This window comes from Aythya fuligula, chromosome Z, assembly GCF_009819795.1.
Source record: "Aythya fuligula isolate bAytFul2 chromosome Z, bAytFul2.pri, whole genome shotgun sequence".
In the NCBI taxonomy this organism is placed as follows: Eukaryota; Metazoa; Chordata; class Aves; order Anseriformes; family Anatidae; genus Aythya; species Aythya fuligula.
In genome coordinates, this window is record NC_045593.1 from 56,530,960 (window position 1) to 56,558,808 (window position 27,849).

Genomic DNA, 27,849 nt, shown 5'->3' on the forward strand with positions numbered 1-27,849 from the left:
CTGAAAACGAAGAACTTGTAATGCTATTTATGAAGGTTACATTAGTGGCATGTTAAATCTGAGACACGATTTCAAATGTCATGAAGTTTAGATACGATCTGGTAGGAATAGTAATGTCATCACTTCCAACCTTGTTGGTGTGTGTCCTCTCTCTCTCCCCTTTCTCTCTCTCAAGGATTAAGACATTTGTTATATTTGCGTGATCCTCAGAGTTAACAGCAAAGTGCTTTCTGTTGCTGCTCTACGCGATTGCATCATTCCTCACTGTTCCCTTCGTTTATGTATTTTTTTAATGTACCGTGTTGTGTTATGGTGAAAAAACAGTTACAAAACAGGCATACAAAATGCGGTATTGGCTTTTCAGTGAGAGCTGGCTCTACCAGTTGGGTTTGATGCAGCTGAAATGCTGTCCCTAAGACTGCACTGGTCTGTCCTTTTGCAAGTTGTTTACAGCGTCAAGGGGGAAATAGCCATAATGGTGGGAGGTTTTGCATGAAGTCTGGAGCTAGATAATGCTGGTAAGGCTGGGGGAAGGAAGTGTGTGCTGCTCTCTCATGGTTACTTCCTTGGGGAGGGTGGAGGTGGGAAATCACTCTCTATTGCAGGCTTCTTGCTGTAGTGTCTGTAACTTTTGTTGTTGTTGTCTTCTGATGCTGAAAACCTCCTGAAAGGAATCTGAGTTTCCTGCATGCTGTTGTGGAGTGCTGCTGTTAGGAAACACGTTAAGTAGTGCATAAAATGGACAGACAGGTGGGAATTTACCTGCACAGCTCTTAACGATCATCAGAAGTGGACCCAGGTCTGTGCACAGCTCTGGCAAGGTCTAAAACTTGGCATTTCTTTTCTTTCTTTCAAATAAAAACACTTCAAATCCCAAATGGTAAAAGCGGAATAATTTCAACTGGGATTTTAGTAGAGAGCAAAGTCGTGTTTCAGTTTCTGTTGTTCATGTTTTTTAAACTTTCAGGGCTTCTTGGCAAGTTGTCTTGGCACGGGGAGCTGGTCATATGAAACTTTCCTTCAAGAGACTTTATTGTATATGTACGGACCAAGAAAGACATTTGTGGGCCCAGTCTGCTCTTCTGGTAGTGGATTCATGTAGGTCTCTCTTGTATCACTGTTTTCAGAGGGTACTTGAATATCTTCTTTGTTTTTTTCAAGGTTGACTTCGTACTGTAACAGAACCAGTCTTTTTGTGTTGGCTCAACAGCCCTCGATTGTAGGTATTAATTGCTGTGGAACCAACTGAGATGCTTGTGAGGGAGTATGGAAAATCATGTAAGCCCTTTTTGTTAGCCAGTGAGATCCCTGAGCTGTTTTGAAGCGGTTTGAGCTCACTCTCTGATGCCCCGTTCTGAATGATTCCTGTCTCCTGCCTCTGTGCAGTGACTGAACGCAGCTCGAAAATTCAGAATAGGGCCTGTAATGTTTCCATATATGTTTCCATCCAAAGCAAATATTTGCAGCCATGCCTCGGTCCTATTTATAATGAAGAAGTTGGCACGAACATTTAATGAGCACATGCTCGTGCACAGCTCTGATTTTCCTCATGTCTGTCTGAGGAAAACCCGTCACTGTGGAGGTGCTGTCAGCTCAGGGGCTTCCTCCCGCAGATGGAAGATGTGGGTATGTGCCTGCATCTACATGAATAAACCACAGAGCTGGGATATCCATCAGGCTTTTGCGTGCCCTTTGGCAAGGAGTCGTGGGTGTGTTTGTTGGATCCTGCTCGTCTGGAGAAGCTGCACTCGAGCCACCTCTGGAAGCCCCAAAGGAACTGGGGCCTGGTTGTGTGTGGATGCACTTGGGACCTCTGAGTGCTGCTTTTTGCATGATCCCTGGGAACTGCAATTTTTTGGCAGGCTAGATTCTCTGATATGACCTATAACTTCTGGAGTGGTTCATTCTACATTTGCAAGGTTCTTCTCATGCGTGTTTTTATTTTTTTCTTAGAGTTCCCTTTGCCATTCTGCTGTCCCGTCTCCAAGATGGTAGGTTAAAGGAGGGCAAAGTGATTTCAAGGAGGATTTCTGATTCCCCTGAAATCCCACCAGCTATTTGTATCCTTGTTTTTTAGCTGACTGAGGGATATAAATGTATGTTTTCTCGCTGTGAAGAGATGTTGATTTTCAAATTACGTGAATGGCATTGCGAGCTTTCTTATTTTAGCAACAGCAAATAATTGCTCTGTATAGCATTAAATTATAATCTTTTCCTCAGAAGGAATTTGAGATGCGTGGAACAGTTAGGGTGACTTGGGAAGGAAAACTGTAGTCAGAATCTTAGCATGACTAACATGCTTGCTGGTATTAGCTTTCTTTGCTGAACACGCTACTTTGAAAAGATTAAATGAGCTTTTCTCTCTTTTAAATAAACAGATAATACTTTTTATTTTTTTATAGACTAGTTGGAGACAGCCCAAAGCACAACAGTGCAAGGAGGTACTTAACATTGTAGAAAGAGCAACTAAACTGATGTGACAAGAAGTAGTGATCATAAACCAAGAACTACTAGGTTGAGAGCAGGCTGAAAAGATTTTACTTCCTGAGAGAGATGGATAAAGCTCTGTGTTACGAGTTTGTGATTATTTTCTTTCTGCTTGTGATAAGCAATCTGAAATACTTCCCTTGTTGACAAGGGAAAGATCTCTTCAAAACTGGAATGATAAAGAAATGGCATCCAGATTGTGATCGAGTAATACTATGTATACTATTTCATTTTCTTTTAATATATTAAAGTATTGTAGACAGTCTTCTACTGGGTATAATGTAAAATTGGATATTTATGATTCACTTTTAAAGAAGAAAATGAAGAATAAAAAGAATACTGCTTTGTTGAATTGTTTCACTCAATACATCTAGTGGATATTTATCCACTAGAAGAAATGTAATACGATCTTCAAGTGGTGATAAAGGGTGACCCCCTAAGCACTCTTCCCACAAAATACAGCTTTGCAGCCAAAGGAGGGAAAACATGTAGATTTTTTTTCTTTTTTTTTTCTCCAGTAACGAATAGTTGTACCTTTTGAAGAGCAGACTTCATAACTTTTTTTTTTTTTTTATTTCTTATGTGTATAAATCTTATACGGTATGCACACAGTGATTTGAATGTCCTGAATCTAGGAATTTACGGTTGTCATCTGTGGGATCCATGCTGTGTGTCCCTGCATGGAACTTCTACATAAGCTTCAGAGCTAGAAATCTCATAACACGAGGAATTCACTTTATATATAGACTATGAACAAATAAAATTTTTTCCACCACCCCCTTTCCTGTGTGGATGGGGGGGGGGGGGGGAATCCAGAAATATTACTGCTTGTCTGATGCACTGAAGCACAAGTTTTTGGTTAGGGTTTTGCATAGGTTTCTCAGTATATGCAGGGTTCAAGTGTCTTGTGCCAGTGCCCTCCTGCTCTTTCTGCAAGTGACTTCCTGTGTCCCAGGGAGCTGTGTCTGTGTACTGAACGTGAAAATAGCAACAGGGATTATTTACTGGCTGTGCTGTAAATCAGTTGTCCATGGGCAAAATCTAGAAATCGTGTAGTGCTTCTGTTGGATGGTATTACGGAAACGCGACAAAGCAGTTTTTAAATTTAATATTTGATATTTAAGTACTTTTTTTCCACTTAAAGGTTTTTTATTGCTTCCTCCAAAGCCTTGAGGCATTTAGTTGCTCTGTGCTTCTCCAAGCAGTGTTTACATATATTCATTCAGTGCTGTCCTCCTCGATAATGTCTTTTCCCTGCTTAGCTGCTTAAATATTCAGATGCATGCATTTGGCAGTACAGCATTTTCAGGCATTGCCATAGGCACCTCAGTGTTGATTGGTCACAAAACAAGGCAGCAACAAGGAAGAATTTTTAATTGGTCTAAATAAAAGTGCATCAAGTTTTGCTTCTTGTGTAAATACAGATGCATTACTCATGTTAACGCTACTGAATTTTTGCTTCCCACCGTGGGTAGCTACATTTGATTGACCAGGACTATAGCTGTTAAGTATTACGTGTCATGGCATTGCGCAAAGAAATTGAATGTGTTTCTGGGAATTTTGTGATGAATTGCATTTAAGGCAGTATTTTTTGACAGCTGTGGTAAACCTGGAGCTCAGTTGTCAGGCACTTGTAAGAAGCAGTACAGTAGCAGGCAGCAATTGTTGTGGAGCTCCAGTGTGCAAACAAAGTCTAAACCATACCATTAGCTCAAAAGAGAGGGTTAGGGCAGAAGTGGGGGATAGAGGAAAGAAATTACGCTCCAAACCATCATATCTGGACAGGCGATCAGAGTTCTTGGGCTGTATCCTGTCAGCTGGGCCTCACTGCCGTGTGTTAACTGTTGGTATATTTGGATGCTGTACAGGGGCAAGGCTTGCTTCTTGTGACTGGGAGAAGGAAGAAAAGTTTCTGAGTAGTATTTAGTTGTTATTAGTAGTAGTAATTAGTATTCCGATTAGTATTTAGTAATTTAATAACTATTTGTTTGTTTTGAGACTTGTGTCAGTTTTTACATTTGCTCAAACCTTTACAAGTATTTTAACTATTGAAAGGATTTCTGCATTGGAGTGTTTGCTCTTTTGTGTGTGTGTAATGTGTTGTATGTCAAATACATTGCTAACAGTGGAATCAAAGACCTACGAAAGTCTTTAAAAGCCTACACGCAGTCTAAGGACTCACTCAGCACTCGGGTTATTTCTGAAAGGAGCACCAAGTCCTCAGCCTCTATGCAGGCAAGCTGAGGTGCTGTGTCAGAGGGGCAGAGCTGAAGTTAGTTAGAAAGGGGATGGTTTAGAAGTGAAGGGAATCTCTGCTTAGAAACTAAAGTAAGGCAAGAGTTTGTTCAGAATTCTTGACCAGCCCATGCTCTTAGATAAGGAAACACAAGTGAACTCCTCTGGCCACTGCCGCAGAAAATAGGCGTATGGTGCTTGTGGTGAATCTGCCCACCTCAGAGGAGTAGGACAAACCTTGAACAGGGTCACATTTTCAATCATTCATCTTCTGAGTAGCAGTAAGAGGAAGCCCCAGGCCTGCTTCCTCAAGAAGAGGAACAAAGAGGGGAACGCAGAGCTCACAACTCTCTCTGAGGCATCTTGGACACAGGTGCTGGGGAAGGATGTAGGATGAAGGATGGAGGACTTGGGGAATGTGGTGAGAGGTCAATGTATCTCTGTTAAGATGTGGAAGTGGTGATCCAGGAAAGGGAATAGACGCAATGATCTTCATTATGTGCTGTTCCACTGGATTTTAATAGCTGGAAATGTAAAGAAACTGAGAAAGGCTGTGAAAGTTTAGCAGTCTACCTGATTAGATCTGATAACACTCACCTTGAAGTGGTGAGTGATCAGTGAAATAGACCAGAAGGTGCTAATGGTAAGGTAAAGAAATTGTAGGCTTGGCTTCAGGTTTCTGCATATTTTGTGGAGAACAGGACTACATGCAAAGACTGGACTGACCATCAGTTGAGGTGGCTGTCTGTGACAGGACTGGGCTGCATGGCTCCGCTGGCTCTGGGCAGTGCTAAATTCCTCCTGTCGTGCCTTTAGATTCAGCAGGGATGGCTGGGAACTCACCTTGATGGGTAAGAGAAGTGGTCTGCTTTTCAGCGTCTCAACAGGCGATGAAGTTACTGTATGCTGAGTGTTTGGGTTGATTGAAAGGCTCCATCCCAGTCCTCCTGTCCCAGCTGTAGACATTAGGGTGGCAGGGTCTGTTTATTTGTAGTGTTTGTTCAAGCTAACTGTTTAAAACTCGTATTCTGCTTCACTGATACACTCCATGCTTGGAAAGCATGCTTTTCTTTCACAGCTCCTGATGCAGCATCAAAGCATGGATTAATTCGAAGTCCATTTGGTTTTGAGTAATTGGCTTGTGTCTTTTGTATAATTCTTTGTTCAGATCATGACGTGAGAATGGTTCACCTCAGCAAGCAACCAGTCCTAAGGCTAGAGATACGTGGACAGCTATTAGAAGCGCTGCCAGTTTATCTATCATGTTTGCTGCTACAGTCTACTACATGGCTGAGGGGACTTCAGCTCCTAATTCCTGAGATTATTAATTATTTCTAAAGCATTATGCTCCAGGCTTCTTACGAAAGTGAGGTTAATACTGACTTGGTCAGCAGGTTTTGAAATTAACAGCACAGAAGGCACCTCTGATGCTGCATCCAAACACTGAGAGCCTAAAGAAGGCTGTAGGTGGGAGGAGCTTTACTGCTCTGAAGTGCATGTAGACTTAGGTTGTTGGCCTATGCAGCCAGGAAATCAACACTTATATTTGTATTCACTGGGAGCTTTGTGTAGGGGAAAAAACAGATTTCATCTAGTGGTTGAGATAATGTCACCCACGTGTTCAAATCCTGTGCAAAAGATCTTAACATACAGCATACAAATAGGACATAATAGACGGATATGAATTTGGGTGCTACTTAAATAAAAAGGGAAGGGGGAATTAGAAGCAGCAACATTGCCCTAGTATTCATCACTTTTAAGCATTTTATTCTCATAGTCTTATTTTCTCTTACATTAGTCTATTGATACAAAATATTGTAAAAGTAGTAAGTTTTAACTTTTGTTTCTTGATTATTTTTTTTGTCTTACCTCATTTGCTGAAGTGGTGAAGTGGGGTAGAGTGTTTGAAACACTTCCTTCCCAGCTCGATTCGTGAAACTCCTTCCTAACTCACCTGATTATGCAGTTCACAAATAGCATTAACTAGGAGAGTTGACGTTATTTTGTCTGTATATTTTGAAAAAAGTATCAAGCTGCTTTCTTTGAAAATGTTAACTATGAAAGTTTAAATGTTCATTTTCAAAGGCTACCAATTCAGATGTTTAATTGGAGATTTAACAGCTAAGTGCCCGACTTCTCTGTGAGCCGAGGCTATTTTATTGCTTTAAACTGATGAGAAGATATTGGATAAGTTGTACCTGTTGTCTTAACCTCAGACATTGGTTTGCAGTGGTGAAAATTCTGATCAGTGGTGTCTGGAACCAGTGATTTGTAATTGGCTGAAGAAAGCAGTCTCCACTGAGAAGATGATTGCACTTTCTGAGATATTTCTCACTTTTAGTATTTGTATAGAATTTCCAGTGCAGGATGTAGGAGCTCAGCTTTCTGCAAAGTGCTCTTGCATATTAGTTTTAGCACCTGTGAAATTGAACCTGTGTTTTGGAATGGTCTTCTGGGCTGCCAGTCTCCGTTCCTTCCCCTCACCTACAGCAGGAACAATAACTGCAACAATAGTTTTGGCTGATGATAAAATCAGGATTTGGAAGAAGATGTACAGTGAGTCCAGTATGGGGTGCACAAGCATGGGCGAGTGATCGTCTCTTCCATGAAAGATTTAATGCTTTGCAGTTCAGGTTTTTAGAGATCGATTCATTTCCTGCTAAGCCGTATTGTTAGTAAACTGACATCAAGAGGAGCAAATCTGGCCTGAGAGGTTTTATTTTTACAATTCAATGATGTATGTAGTAAGTAGCTCAATGAAAGTTAAGGCTTATGGCTTTGATTAGGTAAATGTGGAAGATGGGTCTATGCCAAAATGAGTCAACAAAAACTTTAAACAGTATATTATTTTGCTTTTCTAGAGCAGCGTTCCTGAAATTTTAATCAGGACATTTCAGAGATACGTGAAGCGTTAGCAGAACATTTTCCTCTCCTTGTCCGCTTTTATTTGAGGCTGTCAATGAAGGTTTGGGGATAGATGATTCAGGAGACAGTGCGTTAATCTTTTAATAGTTTTGCCAAATTCTCAGTGTCCCAAATGTCTAGACTCACATTTTAGACAACTCTTCAATGTGAAAAAATACATTTTTGTTCCCAAAGTCAAGTTTAGCCTTTTTTCTCCTGCCATGTGTTATGAATATTTTTTTTCTAATCACATGCTTAACTGTGTACTTAAAACGTACAATTTAATCATTGGTTTAATTTCAACAAAGCCATATAATCCTTGGAAGTTTTATGGGTATCATCTATGCTGTTTTCCCCTACCTTGTTTTCCTCTGTCCTGTTTTCAAACTATGTAATGCAAGTTCCTCTTTTATCTTTCACACATAAGATGTGTGAAAAATTTCACTATGTAAATTTAAAATAGGTATATTTTCGGTTTTGCCTCTCATAAGTACAGATGAATACTGTACTGTAACATGTTTATCTTTTTTCTTAAAGAACGGATTCTGCAGCAAATATGCATTATTTACAAATATCATAAGTTTTGTAGTGCTAGGTATACATAGATGTTTGCACAGAGAATATTAGAGACACTGTAGCTAAGAAAATTGTATGGCTTTATCTTGTCTGTAATAGTGTGGGTTTTTTTGATAGCGTAATGCTTCCAAAACTTCCAATACACAATGCAGATAGCGTATCTTGTTTTTCAGATACGATAAAATGAAACTTAATTCACTAAGTAAAATATGAGTATAGGTTTTACAGCAAACATTCTTCTGATATCTAATTTTCAAGCTTTTTTTCTTTCATGGACAACAGTTATACGAACAGTTATACTTCAGTTTATCCTGAAAATGCTGCTTTTGATACAGAAGAGTGCAGTGACTTCACATACGTTGTTACTTCCACAGTTTTGTCGTTGACTCTTCCTTGTGCCATGATGTTAGTTACTGAGAGGGATTAAATCATTTCAAAAACAGTAACATTTGTACTGCCTTTGTGTACGTTATTACATATTTATATACATACACCTTTATGCTGTTTGCCTAATCTGAAAAGTGTAAGTGTTGCAAGTGTTTCACCACTGATCCTAGCAAATGTGACCATTACATAAACAACAAATAAAAATCAGATCTTTAAAAGGAAAATAATGCTTTGAAGTTACTTTTTGCCCTTTTATATGGTCTTAAATGCCAGATCTTTCCTGGAGAGAAAATTGATGTGGTTTGTTTGTGGGATTTGCTGTTTGGTAAGCAGCTGATGCTGCTAAAGAAAAGTTCAGCAGTGTAAAAGATGGATGTAAAAATTAGGTGTGTAAAAAGTACTGTGGACCTGGGTAAATGTATCCCCATTGATAAACATCATTAGCTGTTCCTGAAATCCTTCATTGCACAGAGTTATTTGACATGATATCAGTGAGTTGATTGTGTGAGGACTGTACTTCAACTAGCTCTTAGTACATAATTTGAGTTGTAATGTTCAAGCTGAATAAGAGCTGTGCTCTTCTCTGCTTCCATCGAATCTCGGGGGGTGACTGAGTTTGTGTGGGTTATGTTGTTTTAATCAATAACAGACTAACTAGTTCCCTGTTGTACATTTCTTGAGTTTTCTTGGTACTGGCACAGCTGAAATAGCAGGTACTCCTGTTTTCGCTGTCAAAACATATCAAGGCAAGGGAAAGACATTGACTATTAAATGCATGATATGCCAAAATTTTATAATTATCCTTCCAGTTTTGCTGAGTCACTGGACATTTTCCTGGAACATGCATGGCTTTGTTAGTGTCTTCTTCTCTGAGGGTGGTGTGCTCTTCCTTCCATACAACGTGCCTCACTTTCAGCCTCAGGTAGCAAAACAAGTCCTTTGCTCACAGTTTTTCTGTGTGACCTGATGGGCCGGCCCTTTTAGGACACACTGGCAGATTAGTAAATTTCTGTTTCTACACAGCACTAACTCTGTACCTCTCTCCTATTACTTAAAATGCATTGAAGTGGTTTACGTGCAGTGGGCATCAAATTTTACTCCAGCTAGTAGGCATGCTTTATAGAGAGAGCCTTTTGGTCTGGCCTTGAGTTCTACCACATCTGCTGGTCTGTGACAAGACACTGCCCAGTTGTTTGGCTTCCTGGTTGTTCCAGGGGAATGGACAGTTTCCTGTGCTTATCTCTGTGACAAGGGCTCAGTTCCTGCCAAATGATAGGTGCTATTGTAATTCTTTTATAATTTATTTCAGTAAAAATACTGCATGACACCTGCCCATTAATTGAAGATGATACTGTGATGAACTTACAGTCTCAAAAAGTGATGGCAGTCTGACTAACCGTACCAGTGGGATTGATTGGATTTATTTTTTAATATTTTAACCTCTTAACTGGAGTATGGAAGGCTGGAAAAAGACAGAACTTTTATAGTGCATTTCAGTAACTTGGGTCCATATTTCCTTAGCTGTGAATTAGTGTGAGCACAGTGCAGCTGGTATGGCAGTGGTTCACTGGAACTGTGCATAGGTTAGAATTCCCTAGTCTTGGAATTACTCTTTTTTGTTTCCTGCATTGTAATTAGAAACTGAATTAATCAGCTTCAGTCACTGCATTTGTTTGCCCCTTGACCATACTTGTGTGTAAGACAGCAGTGAAATGTGATGGGTGTAAAACTGTTCTTCGGGCTGCTGCTTACTCCTTACGGCCTGTTGCAGCTTGAGAGTACCTTTTTTGTCCTTCTTGTGGACCTTTTAGCTCACTGTAGTAGCTCATGGGTTTAAATGGAAAGGTCACAGCAGTTGAATCCCCATGATTGATGACTCACACTCTTGTCTTATAAATCCCTGTGAACCATCAGGAAGCAAACACTCCACAGTTTATCTGAGCATAAATGATTTAAACATATTTGCCATGGCTCCTCTGTGAAAAAGCAGCCTGGCTTCTATGCTTCTGTGAACCCATATGTCAGCGTTAGTAACAGATAGCCTTCTGATACTTTGCGTGCTCTCAAGTGGAGAATAGAAGTCTGGTGATGCCATTGATCTTCGCTGCAGTTCTGATCTCCCAGCCTGAGATCAAACTGGTAATCCCGTGAGATGTTTTGCAGCACGGCAGAACAGCTAAGGCCTTGGTTGCTTCCAGTGTTTGCCAAAAAAGTCAGTGGAAATTGGTTTTAACTTTTGTTTCCCTAGAAGCTTCTAAGGTGTTAAAACTATGAATTGCCTTGAAACTAGATTTTGTTCTAGTTTTTCCTATTTTCTGATCAGATTTTTCATGTAATTATTTTGACCTGATGAGTTACGAGTGCTTGCATGCAGGTTTGAAAATTAAGATAGTTGGCTTTAGAAGAAACTTAACTAGAGAATAATTTCCTCAAAAAGCAAACTGTTCTATGAGCAGCAGAGCTGATGAAGCCTACTTTCTGCCAGACTTATGTTCTTTATCTGTCTCCTCCTTCCTTCTGCAGTGCCTCCCCTGTCTTCTACCTCTTTTGCTGGCCATGCAGCTGCAGCACTTGCCATGGCTGGGGTTGGAGCTGTGTACTGACTGGCTGCTGCCTTTGCAAGTGGTTAAGATGTGAGTCTTAATACCTGCCTTTCCTGTATAGCAGATGTAAATTTGGGTGTCTTCTGCGAGCAGTTTTGGGGTGGGGTTGGGTTGGGACTTGAAGGAATTTGGTTATCCTTCAGACTCCTTTCAAATCGGATTGAAGCTAGCCAATGGATTCAAAGAGCAACAAGGAACTGCTAGAAAAGCCCTGCTTGTGTAGAACTGTAAAAGATCTTCCGTTGCACAATACTTTGTCTTTCCACCTTTTTTTTCTTTCACTAGTTTGTCTGTATGTTTTCATTTGTAACTTAGCTTTCTGTCCTCTGTGCTCTGCAGGGTCTCCAATTTCATATACAGAGTCACTGAATGGTTTGGGTTGGGAGGGACCTTAAAGACCATCTAGTTCCCACCCCCTGCCATGGGCAGGGACACCTCCCACCAGACCAGGTTGCCCAAAGCCCCATCCAGCCTGGCCTTGAACACCTCCAGGGATGGGGCACCCACAGCTTCGCTGGGCAGCCTGTGCCAGGGCCTCATCCCGCCCTCTGAGTGAAGAATTTCTTCTGAATATCTCATCTAAACCCACGCTCTTTAAAACTGTTACCCATTCTCCTGTCACTACACTCGCTGAGTTTGTTTCTCCCTATCTTTCCTGTAGGCCCCCTTTAGGTACTGGAAGGCCGCAATGAGGTCTCCATGGAACCTTTTCTTCTCCAGGCTGAAGAGCCCCCAACTCCCTCAGCCTGTCCTCACAGGAGGGGTGCTCCAGCCCTCTGAGCATCCTCCTGGCCCTCCTTTCGATTCACTCCAACAGGTCCATATCCTTGTGCTGGGGGCCCCAGAGCTGAACACAGCACTCCAGGTGGGGTCTCAGGAGAGCAGAGCAGGGGGGCAATCACCTCCCTATGAAGATAGGCTGAGAGGTTTGGGATTGTTCAGCCTGGAGAAGAGAAGGCTCTGGTGAGACTTTACATGTATAGTGGCCTGCCAGTGCCCAAAGAGAGGCCTTTTGAGAAAGATGGAGAGTGACTTTTTACTAGGGCCTGTAGTGACAGGACAAGGGCTAATAGTTTTAAACTGAAAGAAGGTAGATTTGAATTAGACATAAGGAAGGAATTTTTCATGATGAGGGTGAGGCCCTGGCACATGCTGCCCAGAGAAGCTGTGGATGCCCCATCCCTGGAGGTGCTCAAGGCCAGGCTGGATGGGGCTTTGGGCAGCCTGGTCTGGTGGAAGGTGTCCCTGCCCTTGGCAGCGGAGTTAGCACCTTTAAGGTCCCTTAAGATCTTAAGGTCCTTTCCAACCCAAACCATTCTGTGGTTCTATGATTAACCTATTAACCTCAAATGTTGAAAGGGACCTTAGCTATATATATATATAAATCATTAATGTATTGCACTGTGCAATGTGGTGCACTGATATCTCTCTCTCTATAGGTTGGGACTAAGTATATTCTTGCCAGAAATTAGTAAAAGCCTGCTAAAACCTTTTCAATAGCTTTTAGATTGAAAGAAAACTTTTCTTTTTCATTTGGAAAATGATGCACAGAATTTAGATGTGATATGATTGTTTGGCTAACAATAGACCTTCATGTCTGAAAGAGCTTAGCTTCATATCCAGAGCCTTGCAGTTTGACAAAAGTGTTGCCTAGTCCTCTTGAAGCTGTGAAGAGGCACTATTCTAATTAACTAATCTGCAAGGTCCTAAAAAGTTGGTTATGGGATTTCTTGCACTGTTTGGTTGAGAAATCTCTTATGTATATATAACTTTTCCATTTGAATTGTTTTGTTTGCCAGACAGCTCTGTGGTGTCCAAAGAAAAAAGCTATCAACAACAAAACCTATCAACAACCTTTCTATGTTATTTACAGTGCTCTGGATGAAATACAGCATGAGGAAAAAAACCAAAACTCCTTGTTTATAAGGTTGCAACTTCTCTGTTTCCACATCCAATAACCTGTATATAGTTCTTCTGAACATTATTTTCAGTTTTTTTACTTTTCACTGAGTGGGTTAACTGAAAGGTAACTTTTTACATAAGCAGTTACAGACAAGTGCAGAAGTTTGATCAAAATATAACTGCACCTGAAGGATGAAGGTACCTGATGCTGGCAGAATGAAGTCTTCAATTTGAACTGTAATATTTATATTGCTTTAGGAGATGCATTTTTTTTTTTTTTGGGGGGGGGGGGGGGTGCTTTTTAAAAACAGTAGTTTAAAAAATGTAAAATGGATATTTTATTTGTATAGCTGCCAGCACCTTGGCAAATATTCTCCTCTAACAAGGACTTAGTAACTAGCATATTTAGAAGCACCTTAAGAACTGTATTGGCTGCCTGTTCTTTACCCTGCAACATAAAAAACATTTCATTGTACCTAATTTAGTTGAATACACGTAGAGTTATTTGGGGTAGGAGATATGTAGCCAAGGCAGTGATATCAGTGAATTGGGAATGAAATGTGGTGATCCCAAACTATGGTGCAAGATGTGACTGAGTATGTGCAATGGAAGCATCTTGAAGCCCAGAAGGGAGCAAGATAGTGAACCAAAATGCAGAAAAACATGGCAAGGTTTAATGAGAACAAGCCTGAGAAAGAAAATTGAAGGGCTTGTGACGATAGTATGTGTGGTAAGAGTGTTTCTTGCTCTTTACCTTAATAAACTGTCTTTCAGATATTATAGTCATGCCTTTTGCTTATGACGTAACATATGCTCTTTTCTTTTTCCAGATCAAATTCAGTTACCCAGAAATATGATTGAAAACAGTATGTTTGAGGAAGAGCCCGATGTGGTTGACTTGGCAAAAGAGCCTTGTTTACATCCCCTGGAGCCCGATGAAGTTGAATATGAACCAAGAAGCTCACGGCTCTTGGTGCGTGGCCTTGGGGAGCATGAAATGGATGATGATGAAGAGGATTATGAGTCATCAGCAAAATTGCTGGGAATGTCCTTCATTAACAGAAGCTCAGGTCTCCGGAATAACATGGCCGGCTATAGACAAAGTCCAGACGGATCGTGCTCGGTGCCCTCTACAAGGACCATGGTGGTTTGCGCTGCTGTTTTTGTGACTGTGATTTCAGTGATAATGGTGATTTATCTTCTTCCCAAATGTACCTTTACCAAAGAAGGCTGCCATAAAAAAAATCGTACAATGGAACTAATATACCCTTTGGCAACCAATGGAAAACTGTTTCCATGGGCAAAAATGAGACTTCCTTCTGATGTTGTACCACTGCATTATGATCTTGAGTTGCAGCCAAACCTTACTACTCTGAAATTTTCAGGATCTGTAAAGATAGTGGTTAATGTTCTCCAGGTAACTAGGAAGATTGTGCTTCACAGCTCAGGACTTAATATCACCAAGGCATCCCTTACTTCGACAGGAGGAAGGCAAGCAAAGCCAGTTGAATTGCTGGAATACCCATTGCATGACCAGATAGCAATCATGGCTCCTGAGGCTCTCCTTGTAGGACAGAATTACACTGTCAACATAGAATATTCAGCTAATTTATCGGACACCTACTATGGCTTCTACAAAATTTCTTACAAGGATGAGGATTCTAAACAAAGGTATGCACACAAAAGTTGCTGCTCTCTTGTCATTTCTAGATTGTGCTTTAGAAGTAACAGGGGTGACTTTTTCTATTGAATGTTTTGTACAACTGGTTCCTGTTGAGTTTAAAGATACACTTTGTTCCTGATGTTTTAAATCTAGGGATTTAAAAAAAAAAGTCTTTTATTTTTGTTATGTTGCTGACACTTTAAGCGAAGCTGCTAGGGAGCTGGAAATTATCAATGATTAAAATCAGCAATGCCTGAGAAGTGTCTTTCATGGATGAGTTTATTAAGTCAGGGCAGCTTCTTCCTCAGCTTAATGTGGTGCTGTATGGAGCTTATAGATAGCTATACCACGTTGTGTTTTTTTGTTTAATTTTTAGTATCTCTCTTTTGAAATGTTCTTGGCTAGTTGATAGTACCTCCAGTGTGGGGAATGAGGGCTTTATGTGAAGATTAACAAAAATAGCTACCTACCACCAGCCACTTCAAATGGTCCTTAGCCTGATTGTGTACTTACGATTGTTAATGCTTTTGTTAGCATATAATAGTCCATACAGATTTTCTAGAAACTGAGTGATGCAAAAAAAAATATGAAAAGAGCACTGTGGGTAAGTTCATTTTGCTGACAGGGAAGTAGATGTGAAGGGCCTACAAAATGGCTATTAAATTGAATAAACACTTACCAGCTTGTTCTAAGGAATGCTGAGACCTAAAGTTTAAAAAAAAAAAAAAAAAAAAAAGTGAAATGGTACATACAGGGAAAAGCATGGAAAAGGGAAAAAAAAAATGTCATCAGTGTTGCAACAGCAGAGAATTTGTATGGAAATGCCCGAAATACTTATGGGTAGATTTTGTTTCCTGAAAGGAGAAGGCAGACCTTGTAATTAATACCACTGAAACTGTCCTCTGGAGAAGGGGTCACACTGATATTTTACTTGTTTTCACTGACTTAAAACAAGACCCTTCGTTGAGCTATTGCTCTCCTATTTTTAGTGAGACTCCTTGAAGAGTAAAACATATGTGGCAAACTGGTTATATTTTTTTTTCCTCTCTCCAGTGAGATACAGTAACTATGCTGCTGATGTTTGAATTATTCAAGTCCCTCAAGGGTGGCCATCTTCTAAAATAAACCAAAACTGCTCAGTGTAAACATGATTTCATAGACTGTTAGAAGGCTGCACGACATGTGAAAGATAAACTTCTTATTCTGTAAATTAAAAAATGTATTTTGTTTCAGATTCAGAAGGCCTCTCTAGGCACTGACAAGATATTTAAACTAAAACTGACTTATTTTTCAGAAGTTTACTCAGTTTGCTGTTAAAACTCCGCATAGCTAGGTCCTAGTGGATCTATAACATTGCTGAAATGTACAAGAAAATATATTGTCTGCAGCAGCTCTCTTCGACTATATGCAAGAAGTGGTGGAATATAACTGGGTTCTTGAAGTGATCAGCAGCTGTGGGGTAAGGCAGAAACTTTCTCGCCTTCACTCCCATGTGTTTCTGCTGGTCCTTCTGTGAGGTTGTCTGGGAGGCTTTCTGTAAGAGATCAAGAATTTGAAGATAGAATTTTGGTTTAAAGCATTTCCGATCTGTTTCAGTTTGCCCAGGTCTGATGAAGATGCTTTACTGAGGTACAAAAGTTCAGATCCGTAAGGTAGCACACTGTCAATAAGCCTCTTATGCTCAGGAGGAGGACTTTCATATACTAATACATGATATTGCATGTGAATCTTTATGATTCACATGATTAGTGAGAACCTGCTGCTGCTTCCTGGGAAACTGCTGCTCTGCCTCAATCTTCTGACAGTGTAACAAAAATGCCAAAAGTAGTCTGTGTAGGAATTCTTTAGGTAATAAAAAAATCACAAAGGCTCTACATTGCATCAGAAGAACGTAACTACAGGATGAAATGAAGAAGATATAAGTAGCTTATCACAAGCCATGAAAGACAGTCTCATTTCAATTCATATTTCATGGGAATAAGAGTACAGAGTCTTGCAGTAAGATTGCAGAAAGCAAAAATAACATGAAGTGTTGTAATTAGCTACTTTGAGATTTCATACTTTTTTGTAGTCTGATGTATTTGAAGCTTTGTTATCTTGTGTTTGCAGTAGTAGGAAGAGCTTGTATGTGGTGAGGAAAAAAATAATCTGAGTAAGTTCAGAGGATTTTGCCCACCTTTAGTCTAGTGCTACCTGCTTCTGTTCAAAGACAGGATACTTTAACTTACGTATTTTTCAATAAATCATTTCCAGTAAATTTTACTGATTATCATCATTTCCATTGCTCTGCACGTCTCTGTTTCCCACGGTGTTGTCTTAATATGCTTACAGTTGGTGTTTTTAGGAATACAGGCTATTTTGACAACATCTGTTTTTATTGCATTTTTGATATAAAACTCAATCTATTGTGAGAGGAAAAAAAAGTTACTTTTATTTTCATCTGAAGATTTTTTTTTTTACATTGCAACAAAAAACCTAAAATTATTAAATAGCAAAATAATTCACTCTTGCCATTTATGAAAAATGGATCTTTGTGAACTTCAAGATTGTGGTTGATGGGAAAGAGAGGACTAAAGTTGAAAATAGACCAGGAGAATAAATCTTGACAGTGACATGCCTCCTCAGAAAAGCTGTAGGTCCAAAATGTTGGAGACAAAGACAAAAATAACACAACCCCCAAAAGCATTTGGGAGGTTGGCAATTTTTTTTTTTTTCTTTCCTATTTTAAAGAAAGTTGGAACCACTGTTCTCTCCAGTATTTATCTCTGGTAAATGGAAGATAAATTGGCGAACTTCATGTTTAGGTCCCAGGGTAGTCCTGGGGGAGCAGAACACAAGTCAGAGATACTCTCTAGAAAAAGCTGTAATTTCTGGAGCTAGTGAATATCGAAACACTTGAGGAGGAATACAGATGTCTGAGAGGTTCTCCTGTGATATAACTAGTTGTTGTACTAGAGGCAAGACAGTGCATGAATTTACATAAACGTCCACTAGCTAGCAAAGCGAGCAAGAAGACAGCTGAACTGTGAGAGCATCCTCAACTGAAGGTACAGCAGTTAGATGGAAAAGCTCCCGTGTCATTATGTCTCCTTCTGAATTTTCAAACTATTTTATATGGTGGGCATGTTCACTGATTTACTTTTTGTCTCCTTTAAGCTTTGTTCCCTCTTCCTGGAAAGATCACTGGACTGTTCTTTAATTGTGTTAAACCAGATATAGGATAAGAAAACAAAAAACAGCCAAGGAGATTAGTTTTCCAGTAGATAAGTTTCTTGGGTTTCAGAAAGACTTCTTTGTAATCCTAATGAAACATTTATTCTAAGTGGACCAACCATGTTATCTGCCATTTGGAAAGCTTCTTCTGTAGTAAGCAGTTACAAGGTTTGCGGGGACGGGTGACTGTTCAATCATATGTAAACTGTCATTTATCCTTCTCCTAATTCTTAAATTGCCCTTTTCTACCTCTTTTCATTAGGTGGTTTGCAGCAACTCAGTTTGAACCTCTGGCAGCAAGATCTGCTTTTCCATGCTTTGATGAACCAGCATTGAAAGCTACATTTTTAATTAAGATCAAGAGAGATGAGAAACTTACTGCTCTGTCAAATATGCCAAAGGTACTTACTTTTGTACAGGAATTTTAGTAGAGCTATCTCCTAAGTAATCTGCGTAAGTGCTTTGCATTGTGTTTTTGCAGTAATGCCCAGGGGGTTAAATTAGAATCATAGGGTCATGTAGTTTGGACCTGAAGTAGATAAACTGTACACTCTGACTCTTCTAAAACAAGTGTCTGTTCCTCAAGGACTTAAACTAAGTAACTCTGGGGAAGGGTTCAGTAACTAATAGTACTAAGTAACTAATAGTGAAAAAAATATGCCCTCAGTGTTGGTGAAACATGTATGTATACTGTGCCTGATATACATGGATTTCAGGAGGCTGTCAAAGGCTCAGGTGCTGGTGTAGCTGCCCCATTTTTTGAAAAGCAAACTGATAATTGTGCCAGTGTGAAACAGTGTCTTCCTCATACAAAATGAATGTTCATGGATTTGTGGTGATTCTCAACAATTACTTTAACAGGATTCCAGCACCTTGGTTTATATCCAGGTCTAAGAGTGCATTATTGGCTGCTCTCTTCACTGAAAGAATCACTATACAAACTGCTTGACAACTCTCTTTTTTTTTTTTTTTCTGTTCTTGTATACCAGAAGGGGTGATTACTTGCTTTCCTGTGCCAGAAGTTGGACAAGTGGTTAAAGTAACTTTCATAAAACAGCTTCTATCATTCTTTATATACAAACTATTGTTTGTCATTGCTGCTCATGTTTAGATGTTTCTGAGCAAATTGCAAATAGTTGCTTAAAATTTATTCTGCTCTTAAGCACACCTTCCACAGACCATGAGGACTCTGAAACACGTACTTGCCAAGAATATTTGTGCTTGCAACTCTCCTACTGCACTACATCACCACAGAAGGTGTACTACTGATCTAATCCTGGTGTATGTTCTGTTGCTTGTCTCTTATGGATGGCTATCATTATGAGTTGAGAAAGGATATTTTGTTGTACTATGTGTACCCTAAGTTGGAAGGGCCCACAAGGATCATTGTGTCCAACCACCAGCTCCACACAGGACCTCCTAAATATAAGCCCCTGTGTCTGAGAGCACTGTCCAAATGCTGCTTGAGCTCCGGCAGGCTTAGTGCTGTGACCACTGCCCTGGGCAGCCTGTGCCAGTGCCCGAGCACCCTCTGGATGCAGACCCTTTCCCTAACCCCCATCCTGACCCTCCCCTGTCCCAGCTCCATGCTGTCCCCTCGGGTCCTGTCGCTGTCCCCAGAGAGCAGAGCTCAGCGCCTGCCCCTCCGCTCCCCTCGTGAGGGAGCTGCAGGCCGCCATGAGGCCTCCCCTCAGCCTGCTCTGCCCTGGGCTGAGCAAACCAAGGGGCCTCAGCCACTCCTCTTAAGTCTTTGCCTCTAGACCTTTCATCATCTTTTTAGCCCTCCTTTGGACACCCTTTAATAGGTTTATATTCTCTTTATGTCGTGGCACCCAAAATTGCACACAGTGTTTGATTGTAAGGCCATACAAGCGCAGAGCAGGAAGTATCACTTCTTTTGACCAGCTAGCAATGCTGTGCCTGATGCCCCCCAGGATATGGCTGGCCCTTTTGGCTGCCAAGGCACACTGCTGACTAACATTCAACTTGCTGTTGACTAAAATCTCCAGATTCCTTTCTGTGGGGCTGCTCTTCAGCCTCTTATCCCTATTCTGTGCGTATATCCAGGATAGCCCTGTCCCAGATGCAGCATCCAACACTTAATCTTGTTAAATTCCATGTTGCTGGTGACTGCCCAGCTTTCTAATTTGTTAAGATCTCTCTGTCAGGCCTCTCCACCCTGGAGGGAGTCAAATGCTCCTCCCAGTTTATTTTCACCTTTAAAATTACTTAAATATACCTTCAAGTTCTTCATCCAAATCATTAAGGAAAACATTTAAGAGAACTGTACCCAGAGTGGAGTCACAAGGACCCTGCTAGTGACTGACCTCCATCCAGGTGTGAACCCTATTTACTATAATTCTTTGAGCCTAACTAGTCAGCCAATTTTTTAATTATCATATCACGTATTTATCTAGCTGTATGTTGGACATTGTGTCCAGAAGGATACTGTGAGAGACAGCATCAAAAGCTTTGTTAAAATCCCCCCAAAATCACATGTCCTGTCTTCCTGTGGTCAACTAGATGGGTAACTTCATGGTTAAAAAAAAATAAAAATAAAAAAAAATTAAGTTAGTTAAGCAGGACTCCCGTGAACCAGTGCTGGCTATGACTAATGACTGCATTGTCTTTAAAGCGTTTTTCAGTAACTGCCAGAGTTATCATCTCTGTAATGTGACAGTTTTCATCTCTCAGAATTATCTGGTATACCTATGGTATCAAGTGGCTTGGTTGCCTTCTTGACTGGTAATGACTGGCAAATGAAATGGAGGAAAAATAATGATTAACTGTGCTTCGCTGTCATATGTGGTTAGGTATCTAAGGAAAATGGTTGGGGATAATTCAAGATCAAGCATGGTATTTTGGGGGATTGCTGGGTGCTACTATTTTAGTTTGTCTGTCTTCGAGTTCTGTGTTCTCCTTTAACATTTACTTATTTGCTTGACTTTTTGCTTCGTTTTGGAAATTTCCCCTATTCAGGAATCTTTAATTCCTATTTGGAAATACGAAAGGAATTACTGGTCTGCTGTCTAGTTGTGCCAGTTGTGGTTGATAATAGATTTCTCCAGAAGGGAAAGCAAGGGCCCTCACTGTAACAGAAGGCACGCTTACTTCCCTTGCTTTTCTCTCACAATGTGTCTGTGCAGCACCTCCATCCTGCTTTCTTCAGTGAATACTTTCTTTTGTCATTTAATCTAACTGCTTCATCGACTTCCCTTTCTCTTCTGACTTCACTTAAATTTCATGTGTTTTGTGCAAGGTGTTTGTGCAACATTGTTTGTGCAGGAAGAAGTCATCTGGGAAACTACTGCATTTGTTTGTGGTGTTGAGCAAGGCTGCGAAAGTTCAAACTGTCGTCTTCTAGATTATGCAAATGGGTCACTTGATGCAGTGAACAGTAAGCATCAGTATGTATTAGCAGGCTTTTCTACCTTCCTGAGAGAGCCAGCAGATGAGCTGCTTGTAGCTGAAGCTCTGTTGCCAAGACTTGTGACTTTTGAGTTCAACTGAACCAACTAATATGCCTGAAAACGCAAGTCGGTATTTCCTGTTTAGTGAGTTATTGCTTCTTGTCAGAGGATCTTCCTCTAATTAGACTCCCACACCTTAAGACATACAATTTAAATCTGGAAAGAATGACAGTTATGTGCTTTCACCTTGCATCTTTCCATAATGTCTGCCTTGCATTGCCAGTCCTGCGAGGTATGCGCCTGTGGCATTTTGCACTGAGGAGGGAGCCCTACCCCACCTCATCTATTTCTGCTCAGCTCCAAGCGCTGTTAAGCAGTTGGTAGCTCTTTCTGTGTGTGTGTGCGCCACAAGTTATCATCCACATGGAGAGAACATACTGATAAAGTGCTTTTACAGTTAGATCGTTAATGCATCTTTTTTTGTCCTCCTTACTTCAGGACACATTTACATTTAAGTTCCTAGCATTTCTTGCCACAGTGTCATATTCATTGCACTGCTCGCTTTTCAAGGAGGTAGGAAGCCATTTGAAAAATGGAGGTTTGGGAAATGTGTCCTTTTATTCCTACTTGCAGTGAAAAATGGGTTGGTATTGCACATTTGTATCATCTTAAACATAAATATTACAGATTTTCCCTGTTGATTGCTTGTACTACATACTCAGCGGTTTCTGTACTGCATAGAAAATGTGTGTTCCTTGCCTTGTTCCCAGCATTGTGATTTACATAGTCATTCCTCAAGTAATTTTTATGGCACTCCTGCATCTTAAATTCCCTTCTGAATATGTCTCTCTTGCATCTTTTTGGTATTTTGATTACTGCTCGTGTTTGACATACCACTTGAGTTACCTTCAAATCTGCTGCTGCTGCTTCTGCCTTGAATACTACATCTCTTCAACTACCTATGAGTGCCACAGGCAGAAGGTCCTGTCCTTTCAAGCTAAGAATTCTCCTTCTTTCCCATCTTGTCTGGGATTCTTTTTCCATCATCTGGTTCTTTGCTTTTTAGTCCACTTCTCTATTTTTTATCTATTTTATTTAATATTTTATCTACTTTTTTTTCTCTGTACCAATTACTGAGCTTGTTATAGTGAGAATGTTTTAAGAGCACAGGAGAAAACACATTTCAAAAAGTATCATTTGCATTTTCTGTTGTTTCCATCTCTATTTTAAAATATGGTTACTACATTTTTTTTTGTGATGAAGATTTGAGAATGCATCCTTATGTGAAACAAAGACTATACCAAAGAAAGACATTAACAGCAGTGAAGTTGTAAGTTTAGTGTTGAGAACCAAATGCGAGTTCTCATGTCAAACAGATAAGTCAGATTTAATTAGAATTTATCAATAAGGTATGAGAACACACAGAGCAAGTGAATTGATAGTTTTGCTAATGAGCAGTATCTCTAGAAGAATTACTAATTTGTGTTTATACTACAAACAATATTTTTTCTTTTGTTTTGTTTCCTCTTTCCTCAACTTGATACTCTGATAACTCGATGCTGTGTATTTCCTCATTTGTTGTTACATGATACCTAAACATGCAGTTAGTGGGTTTAGAAGTGGTCCCTTTGGGTTTTGTAATTTGTCAGGAAAACTTGCTCTCTCATGCTTGTGAATTACAGTAAAATCTTTATTTCAATATATACTGGAAAAGTATGCTACCTCAAGAATGTTCCTGGCATCAATGAATTCTCTTGTAGCAGTACTAACTTTTATATGCAAATCTTCTTTTTATTGGCATGCTTTTTGTCCCTGATCTTCCAAGTGCTCTAGCACATGCTGAACCATGACATTTCAAGCTTAGCCTGAATATGTTCTGTTAGGTAGCATGGTATCCCAGTGCAATACTTCAGGCTAGCGAGCTGTTTTGTGTATGCATAAAGAAAGAAATACCAAAAGTGGATAAGGGTATCTTGTTGCATAAAGCATATTCCGTTGGTGAGATCATTACTAGATCCCTCTTCTGAAAATAAACACTTAAACAAACCTCTGTTAGGAAAAATAAATAACTGCAATTTCTCCTGTAATAACTGCACGTCGTGGGAACAGGCTGTACTGGATGGAGACAATTAAGATCAGATTCTTTACTCCATCCAGGAGAATGTTAAAGGGTGAGCTTCATCAATTTCTATAAATACTTACATGAGCAGGAGATCTCAGAAGCAGGATTTCTCAACTAGTGTGTGCACAGCTAATATGGCAATATTTAATGGCTGACACACATTCAAGCTAGAAATAAACTGTATGAGTTTGGGGCTTGTGTTTTGTGAATTTATTTTTTTATTTTTATTTTTTAATGAGGATAACTGACTTGAAACAGTTTATTTGCAGCCACAGCAGATGCTTTGTCCCCCGAAGTACAGTATCCCTTTTTATGATAATGAAGCTGTAGTAAAGACAAATTTATGAATGTTTTGAAGACATACAAGAAGGAAATTCTGTTCGTACATGGTGGCCAGACAAGATGATTGTATTGCTCTGCTCAGGATTAAACATTTCAGGCTGGCAGTTAATTTGCTAGAGTTATTGATGATTTTTTTTTAAATGCTCATGGTTTCTGGAAACAAATATTTTTATGAAGTTTCAGAACACATATGTACTACTGTCACTGTCTCCAAACCTTTATTATTCTGCATTAGTGATTTTGTACATTTAGGTGTCGTCTTTATGTAACTTCTTTGTGAAGGACTATACAAAGAAGTACTTCTAGGTGTAAAGCTTGCCTTTCCAGGACTAATATTAAGAAAAAGTTCTGCATTCTTAAGAAGTATTCTTAAGATACACCACGGTGTCATTCTTCAGAAGGTTGAGTGGGCAGTTATATTTGACAGTGTATTTAAAATGGATATGTTTGTGCTTTAAAGTGAATGAGACATTAGGTTTCCTTAACTTTTTAAAATGAAATTTCTCCCAGTTGGTAGGGGTTAGGCAAAGGAGGAGTCATGCTATGTTTTTTGTTGTTTGTTTATTTAGTATGTTTAGTTTCTGTTTTTGAAGAGGTGTCTGGGAAGAGACAAATACTTAATTTGTGCAGTGCCTGTATTTTCAGGCTATTCTGAACTGTGCCTACAGCCTAAAGCTCTCGTGGATTAATGCTAATCTTGCTGTTGATTTTGGATTATACTGGGGGTTTTAAGTATGAATTAAATGAGATAGAGGGTGTTTCCAACAATGTGGTTGTCTGGTAATACTGCATATTAAAAGCTTGATAAGTAGTTCTGGTTTATGTAGGCTTAAATGTTCCATGTCTCCTCAAGCTTTGTTACACCATGGATAGATTGTGGGTCTTAGCTGTTCTACTGAAACATAACCAAAAAATAGATTTATTCTTCATGTTTGCTTATAAACTTTTCCTAGCCATTTCTGCAATAAATCTTTAATTTAACACTGATTTCTTGCATGCTTTAGTGTTCTGTTGTCTGCATTAGTAACACTTCCCTTTACCTGCAGAAAGCCACTACTCCTGTGACAAATGGAATTGTCCAAGATGAATTTTTTATGAGTTTGAAGATGAGCACCTACCTGGTAGCCTTTGTTGTTGCAGACTTGAAAAACATCAGCAGAGAAACTAATGGGAGTCTGGTACGTTTATTCCTCTTGTAAGTCCCTCTCACCTTTTCCCAGTGCAGCCAAAGAAAACAAAACAGTTAAAAAAATCCACAAACCGATGAGCAAACACAAACTTTCTGCAAGACCTAGTGACTCCCTCCATGAATCCCCACCCCATTTATTTATATATTTTCTTGTATTGTTTAATACTTATTGTAGGTACAGTATTATGCTTATCTTCGGCAATAACTATATGCTGTAGGTTGGATTGATGTCAGGGCTTATACCAGACTGAGAAGACTTCTACAGTGTGGGACTCAACATCAGGGCTTTTTAGTAGCAGAAATTCACAAAATCTGAAATCCCTAAAAGCTTTCATAACTGGAAGCTTTAAACATTTGCTTTTAATACTTGATCTTTGAGGGGTTAATGTCAGGGAACTAAGAATTGTTCAAAAGATGTATGGAAACAGTACTGTTCCCAAGGGAAGCAAACATACTATTTACATTGCAATAGACTTTATCGTGTGTGTTCAAGTAAAGCAGCAAATATGTTATGGGAAAAAAAAAACAAAAACAAAAAACAAAAAACCGTGTGTCTTTCAATAAGTCAGTTTTTTAAATTTTTTTTACGGAAACGGACTGTAGAATAAATTAGCAATTTATGCAATGTGTGCCATTTGCATGTGTTATTGGTATCATAGAAGTATTTAGTAGCAGAGCAAAGCATATAGGAGAAGAGAAAAAGAGTGAATGATGTGTTCTGTCTGAGGGAGAGTGGTTCTTCACTGTGCTTCTCCTTTATTCTTACCATGTAAGGTTTAGCAAAACTAAGGAAATCTAGCAGAGCTTTAGAAGGCACCAGACAGAAAGAGACTGGCAATGTGTAGTATTTACTAGCTTAATGGTAAAGTCTGAAAATGATCATACCAACGCAGGGTAGAGTCTGGCTAGTGAGTTATTTGCTTGCCAGGAGTGTCTAATAGTCCAAGGGAGACTTTAAGAAGACTTCTAGACTGTAAGACTGTCTCTTGTGTTTGTGTATGCATCTAAATGTGGATGAATCTGTAATCTAATCAAAGTTATTTTTATGATACAGCCGCTTCTAAGGATTTTGTAGCTGTAAGTTTCAAAGTCTGTTCTCTTCTCTGTTCTGACTAGGTATCTGTCTATGCCATACCACAGCATATAAACCAAGTAGAGTATGCTCTAAACACGACAGTGAAACTTCTGGAATTTTATCAAAAGTACTTTTTAATAGATTACCCTCTTGAAAAATTAGGTAAGTTCTTTTGAACTTCTTTTTTAAACACAAAAAGAAACATAATAAATTCTGAGAAATGCAGAGGAACTTTGAATCTTCTCAGGTGTCTTTTAAATAAATAAATATGTAAGATGAAATAAAACATCTCTGAAATAAGGTTCCCCAAATATTATTTTCAAAATCCACTAAATGTTTATTACTGTGACTGGAAAGGTTATTAAATGCAGTCATCTAACATGCCACCTTCAGTAGTGGCAGATGCGTTTCCTGGTTGCTCATGTGCGTGCAAAATCTAAAGGCAGTGTGTAGTGCTTTAAGTTGTTTGCGTAAGAATACTGCTAGAGAAACATGGCTATAAATCCATGAGGCTTTTGTGCTTGAAATGTGACTCCATGCCCACACCACAGGATTTAAATAATGAGTTTTTTTCATGGGTTACGTAATAGAATAGATAGACTTGAAATATGGAACCCCTTTAACTAGCTGTTTTCAATAGCTTCTTTCAAATCTTTTCCAGATCTGGTAGCAATTCCTGATTTTCAGTCTGGTGCAATGGAAAACTGGGGCTTGGTCACCTTCCGGGAAACAGCGCTGTTGTATGACAGTAAAACTTCTTCAGCAAGGGATAAAAAGCTAATAACTGCAGTGATAGCTCATGAGCTTGCCCATCAGGTATTACTAGATTGCGGAGGTCATTATTTGTTTTTGTTTTATTTTTTGTTTGTTTGCTTTTGAATGCAATCCTGTTTATTAAATTCACCTCTGCCCCCACTGCTACTAGGTTGTGCATTATATCTTTTCAGAATACCTGTGAGAGTATTTTCTCCAGTGCAACAGGCAGGGTGCAATTCTGTCACTGTCTAATTATAGAGTTGTTCATGCAAAAGCATTACTGTGGTTTTGAGTAAATTTGTTTTTGTCACGAAATAGAGCTGAGGATGAATGGAGTGTCACTGTAATCCTTTGATTTTATTTCAGAAAAATAATTATTTTTTGTCTTTCGTAGTGGTTTGGCAATCTAGTAACCATGGAATGGTGGAATGATCTTTGGCTGAACGAGGGATTTGCCACTTTCATGGAGTACTTTGCCATGGAGGAGGTTTTTCCAGAATTACATTCAGTAAGTGTTTTCTTTAACTAGACTTGCTGTACCATCATTAAGATCTGCTTTTTAATGTTGACCATAAAGGATTGGTATTTATAAACTCATATGAGAAGTCCACTTTGAGTACCACTCATCTCTCTTTCTTTTATATTATACCTCTCCTTCATAGGGCCTTTTGTTATATTGGAAGTAGGTTTTCATTTGTTTGTTTGAGTCTTTTTTTTTTTTTTTTAACTTTGGTGATAGTGTAAATGCAGTCTTTGTGTTATATATAGGTTAAAACTGAAAATTTACAGTGGAAGTCCAGGTATGTGGTTGACCAAGGTTTTCTTTCTCTACTTTTTCCTGTTGCCTTAGGCATCACCAGGGCTTTAGGTTACTAAATATGCCTGGAGTCACTTTTGTCTTTCTATCATTATGGTAATTGTGGCTGAGTCAATTTGGAATTCATGAGTCAGGGACTGGATTTCAAAGTTTGTTATGGTCTGACCC

At 39.4% G+C, this 27,849-nt stretch overlaps 1 protein-coding gene across 1 annotated transcript in view; it reads left to right on the top strand.

The window, feature by feature from the left end:
* Window positions 1-27,849, top strand: part of LNPEP (leucyl and cystinyl aminopeptidase) — a 57,240-nt gene that overhangs the window by 9,875 nt on the left and 19,516 nt on the right. Inside the window, 6 exon segments of the mRNA XM_032205980.1 lie at window positions 13,925-14,765; window positions 18,233-18,371; window positions 24,891-25,022; window positions 26,150-26,270; window positions 26,770-26,924; window positions 27,259-27,372. Of these exon segments, the coding sequence (XP_032061871.1) occupies window positions 13,925-14,765; window positions 18,233-18,371; window positions 24,891-25,022; window positions 26,150-26,270; window positions 26,770-26,924; window positions 27,259-27,372 (1,502 nt within the window).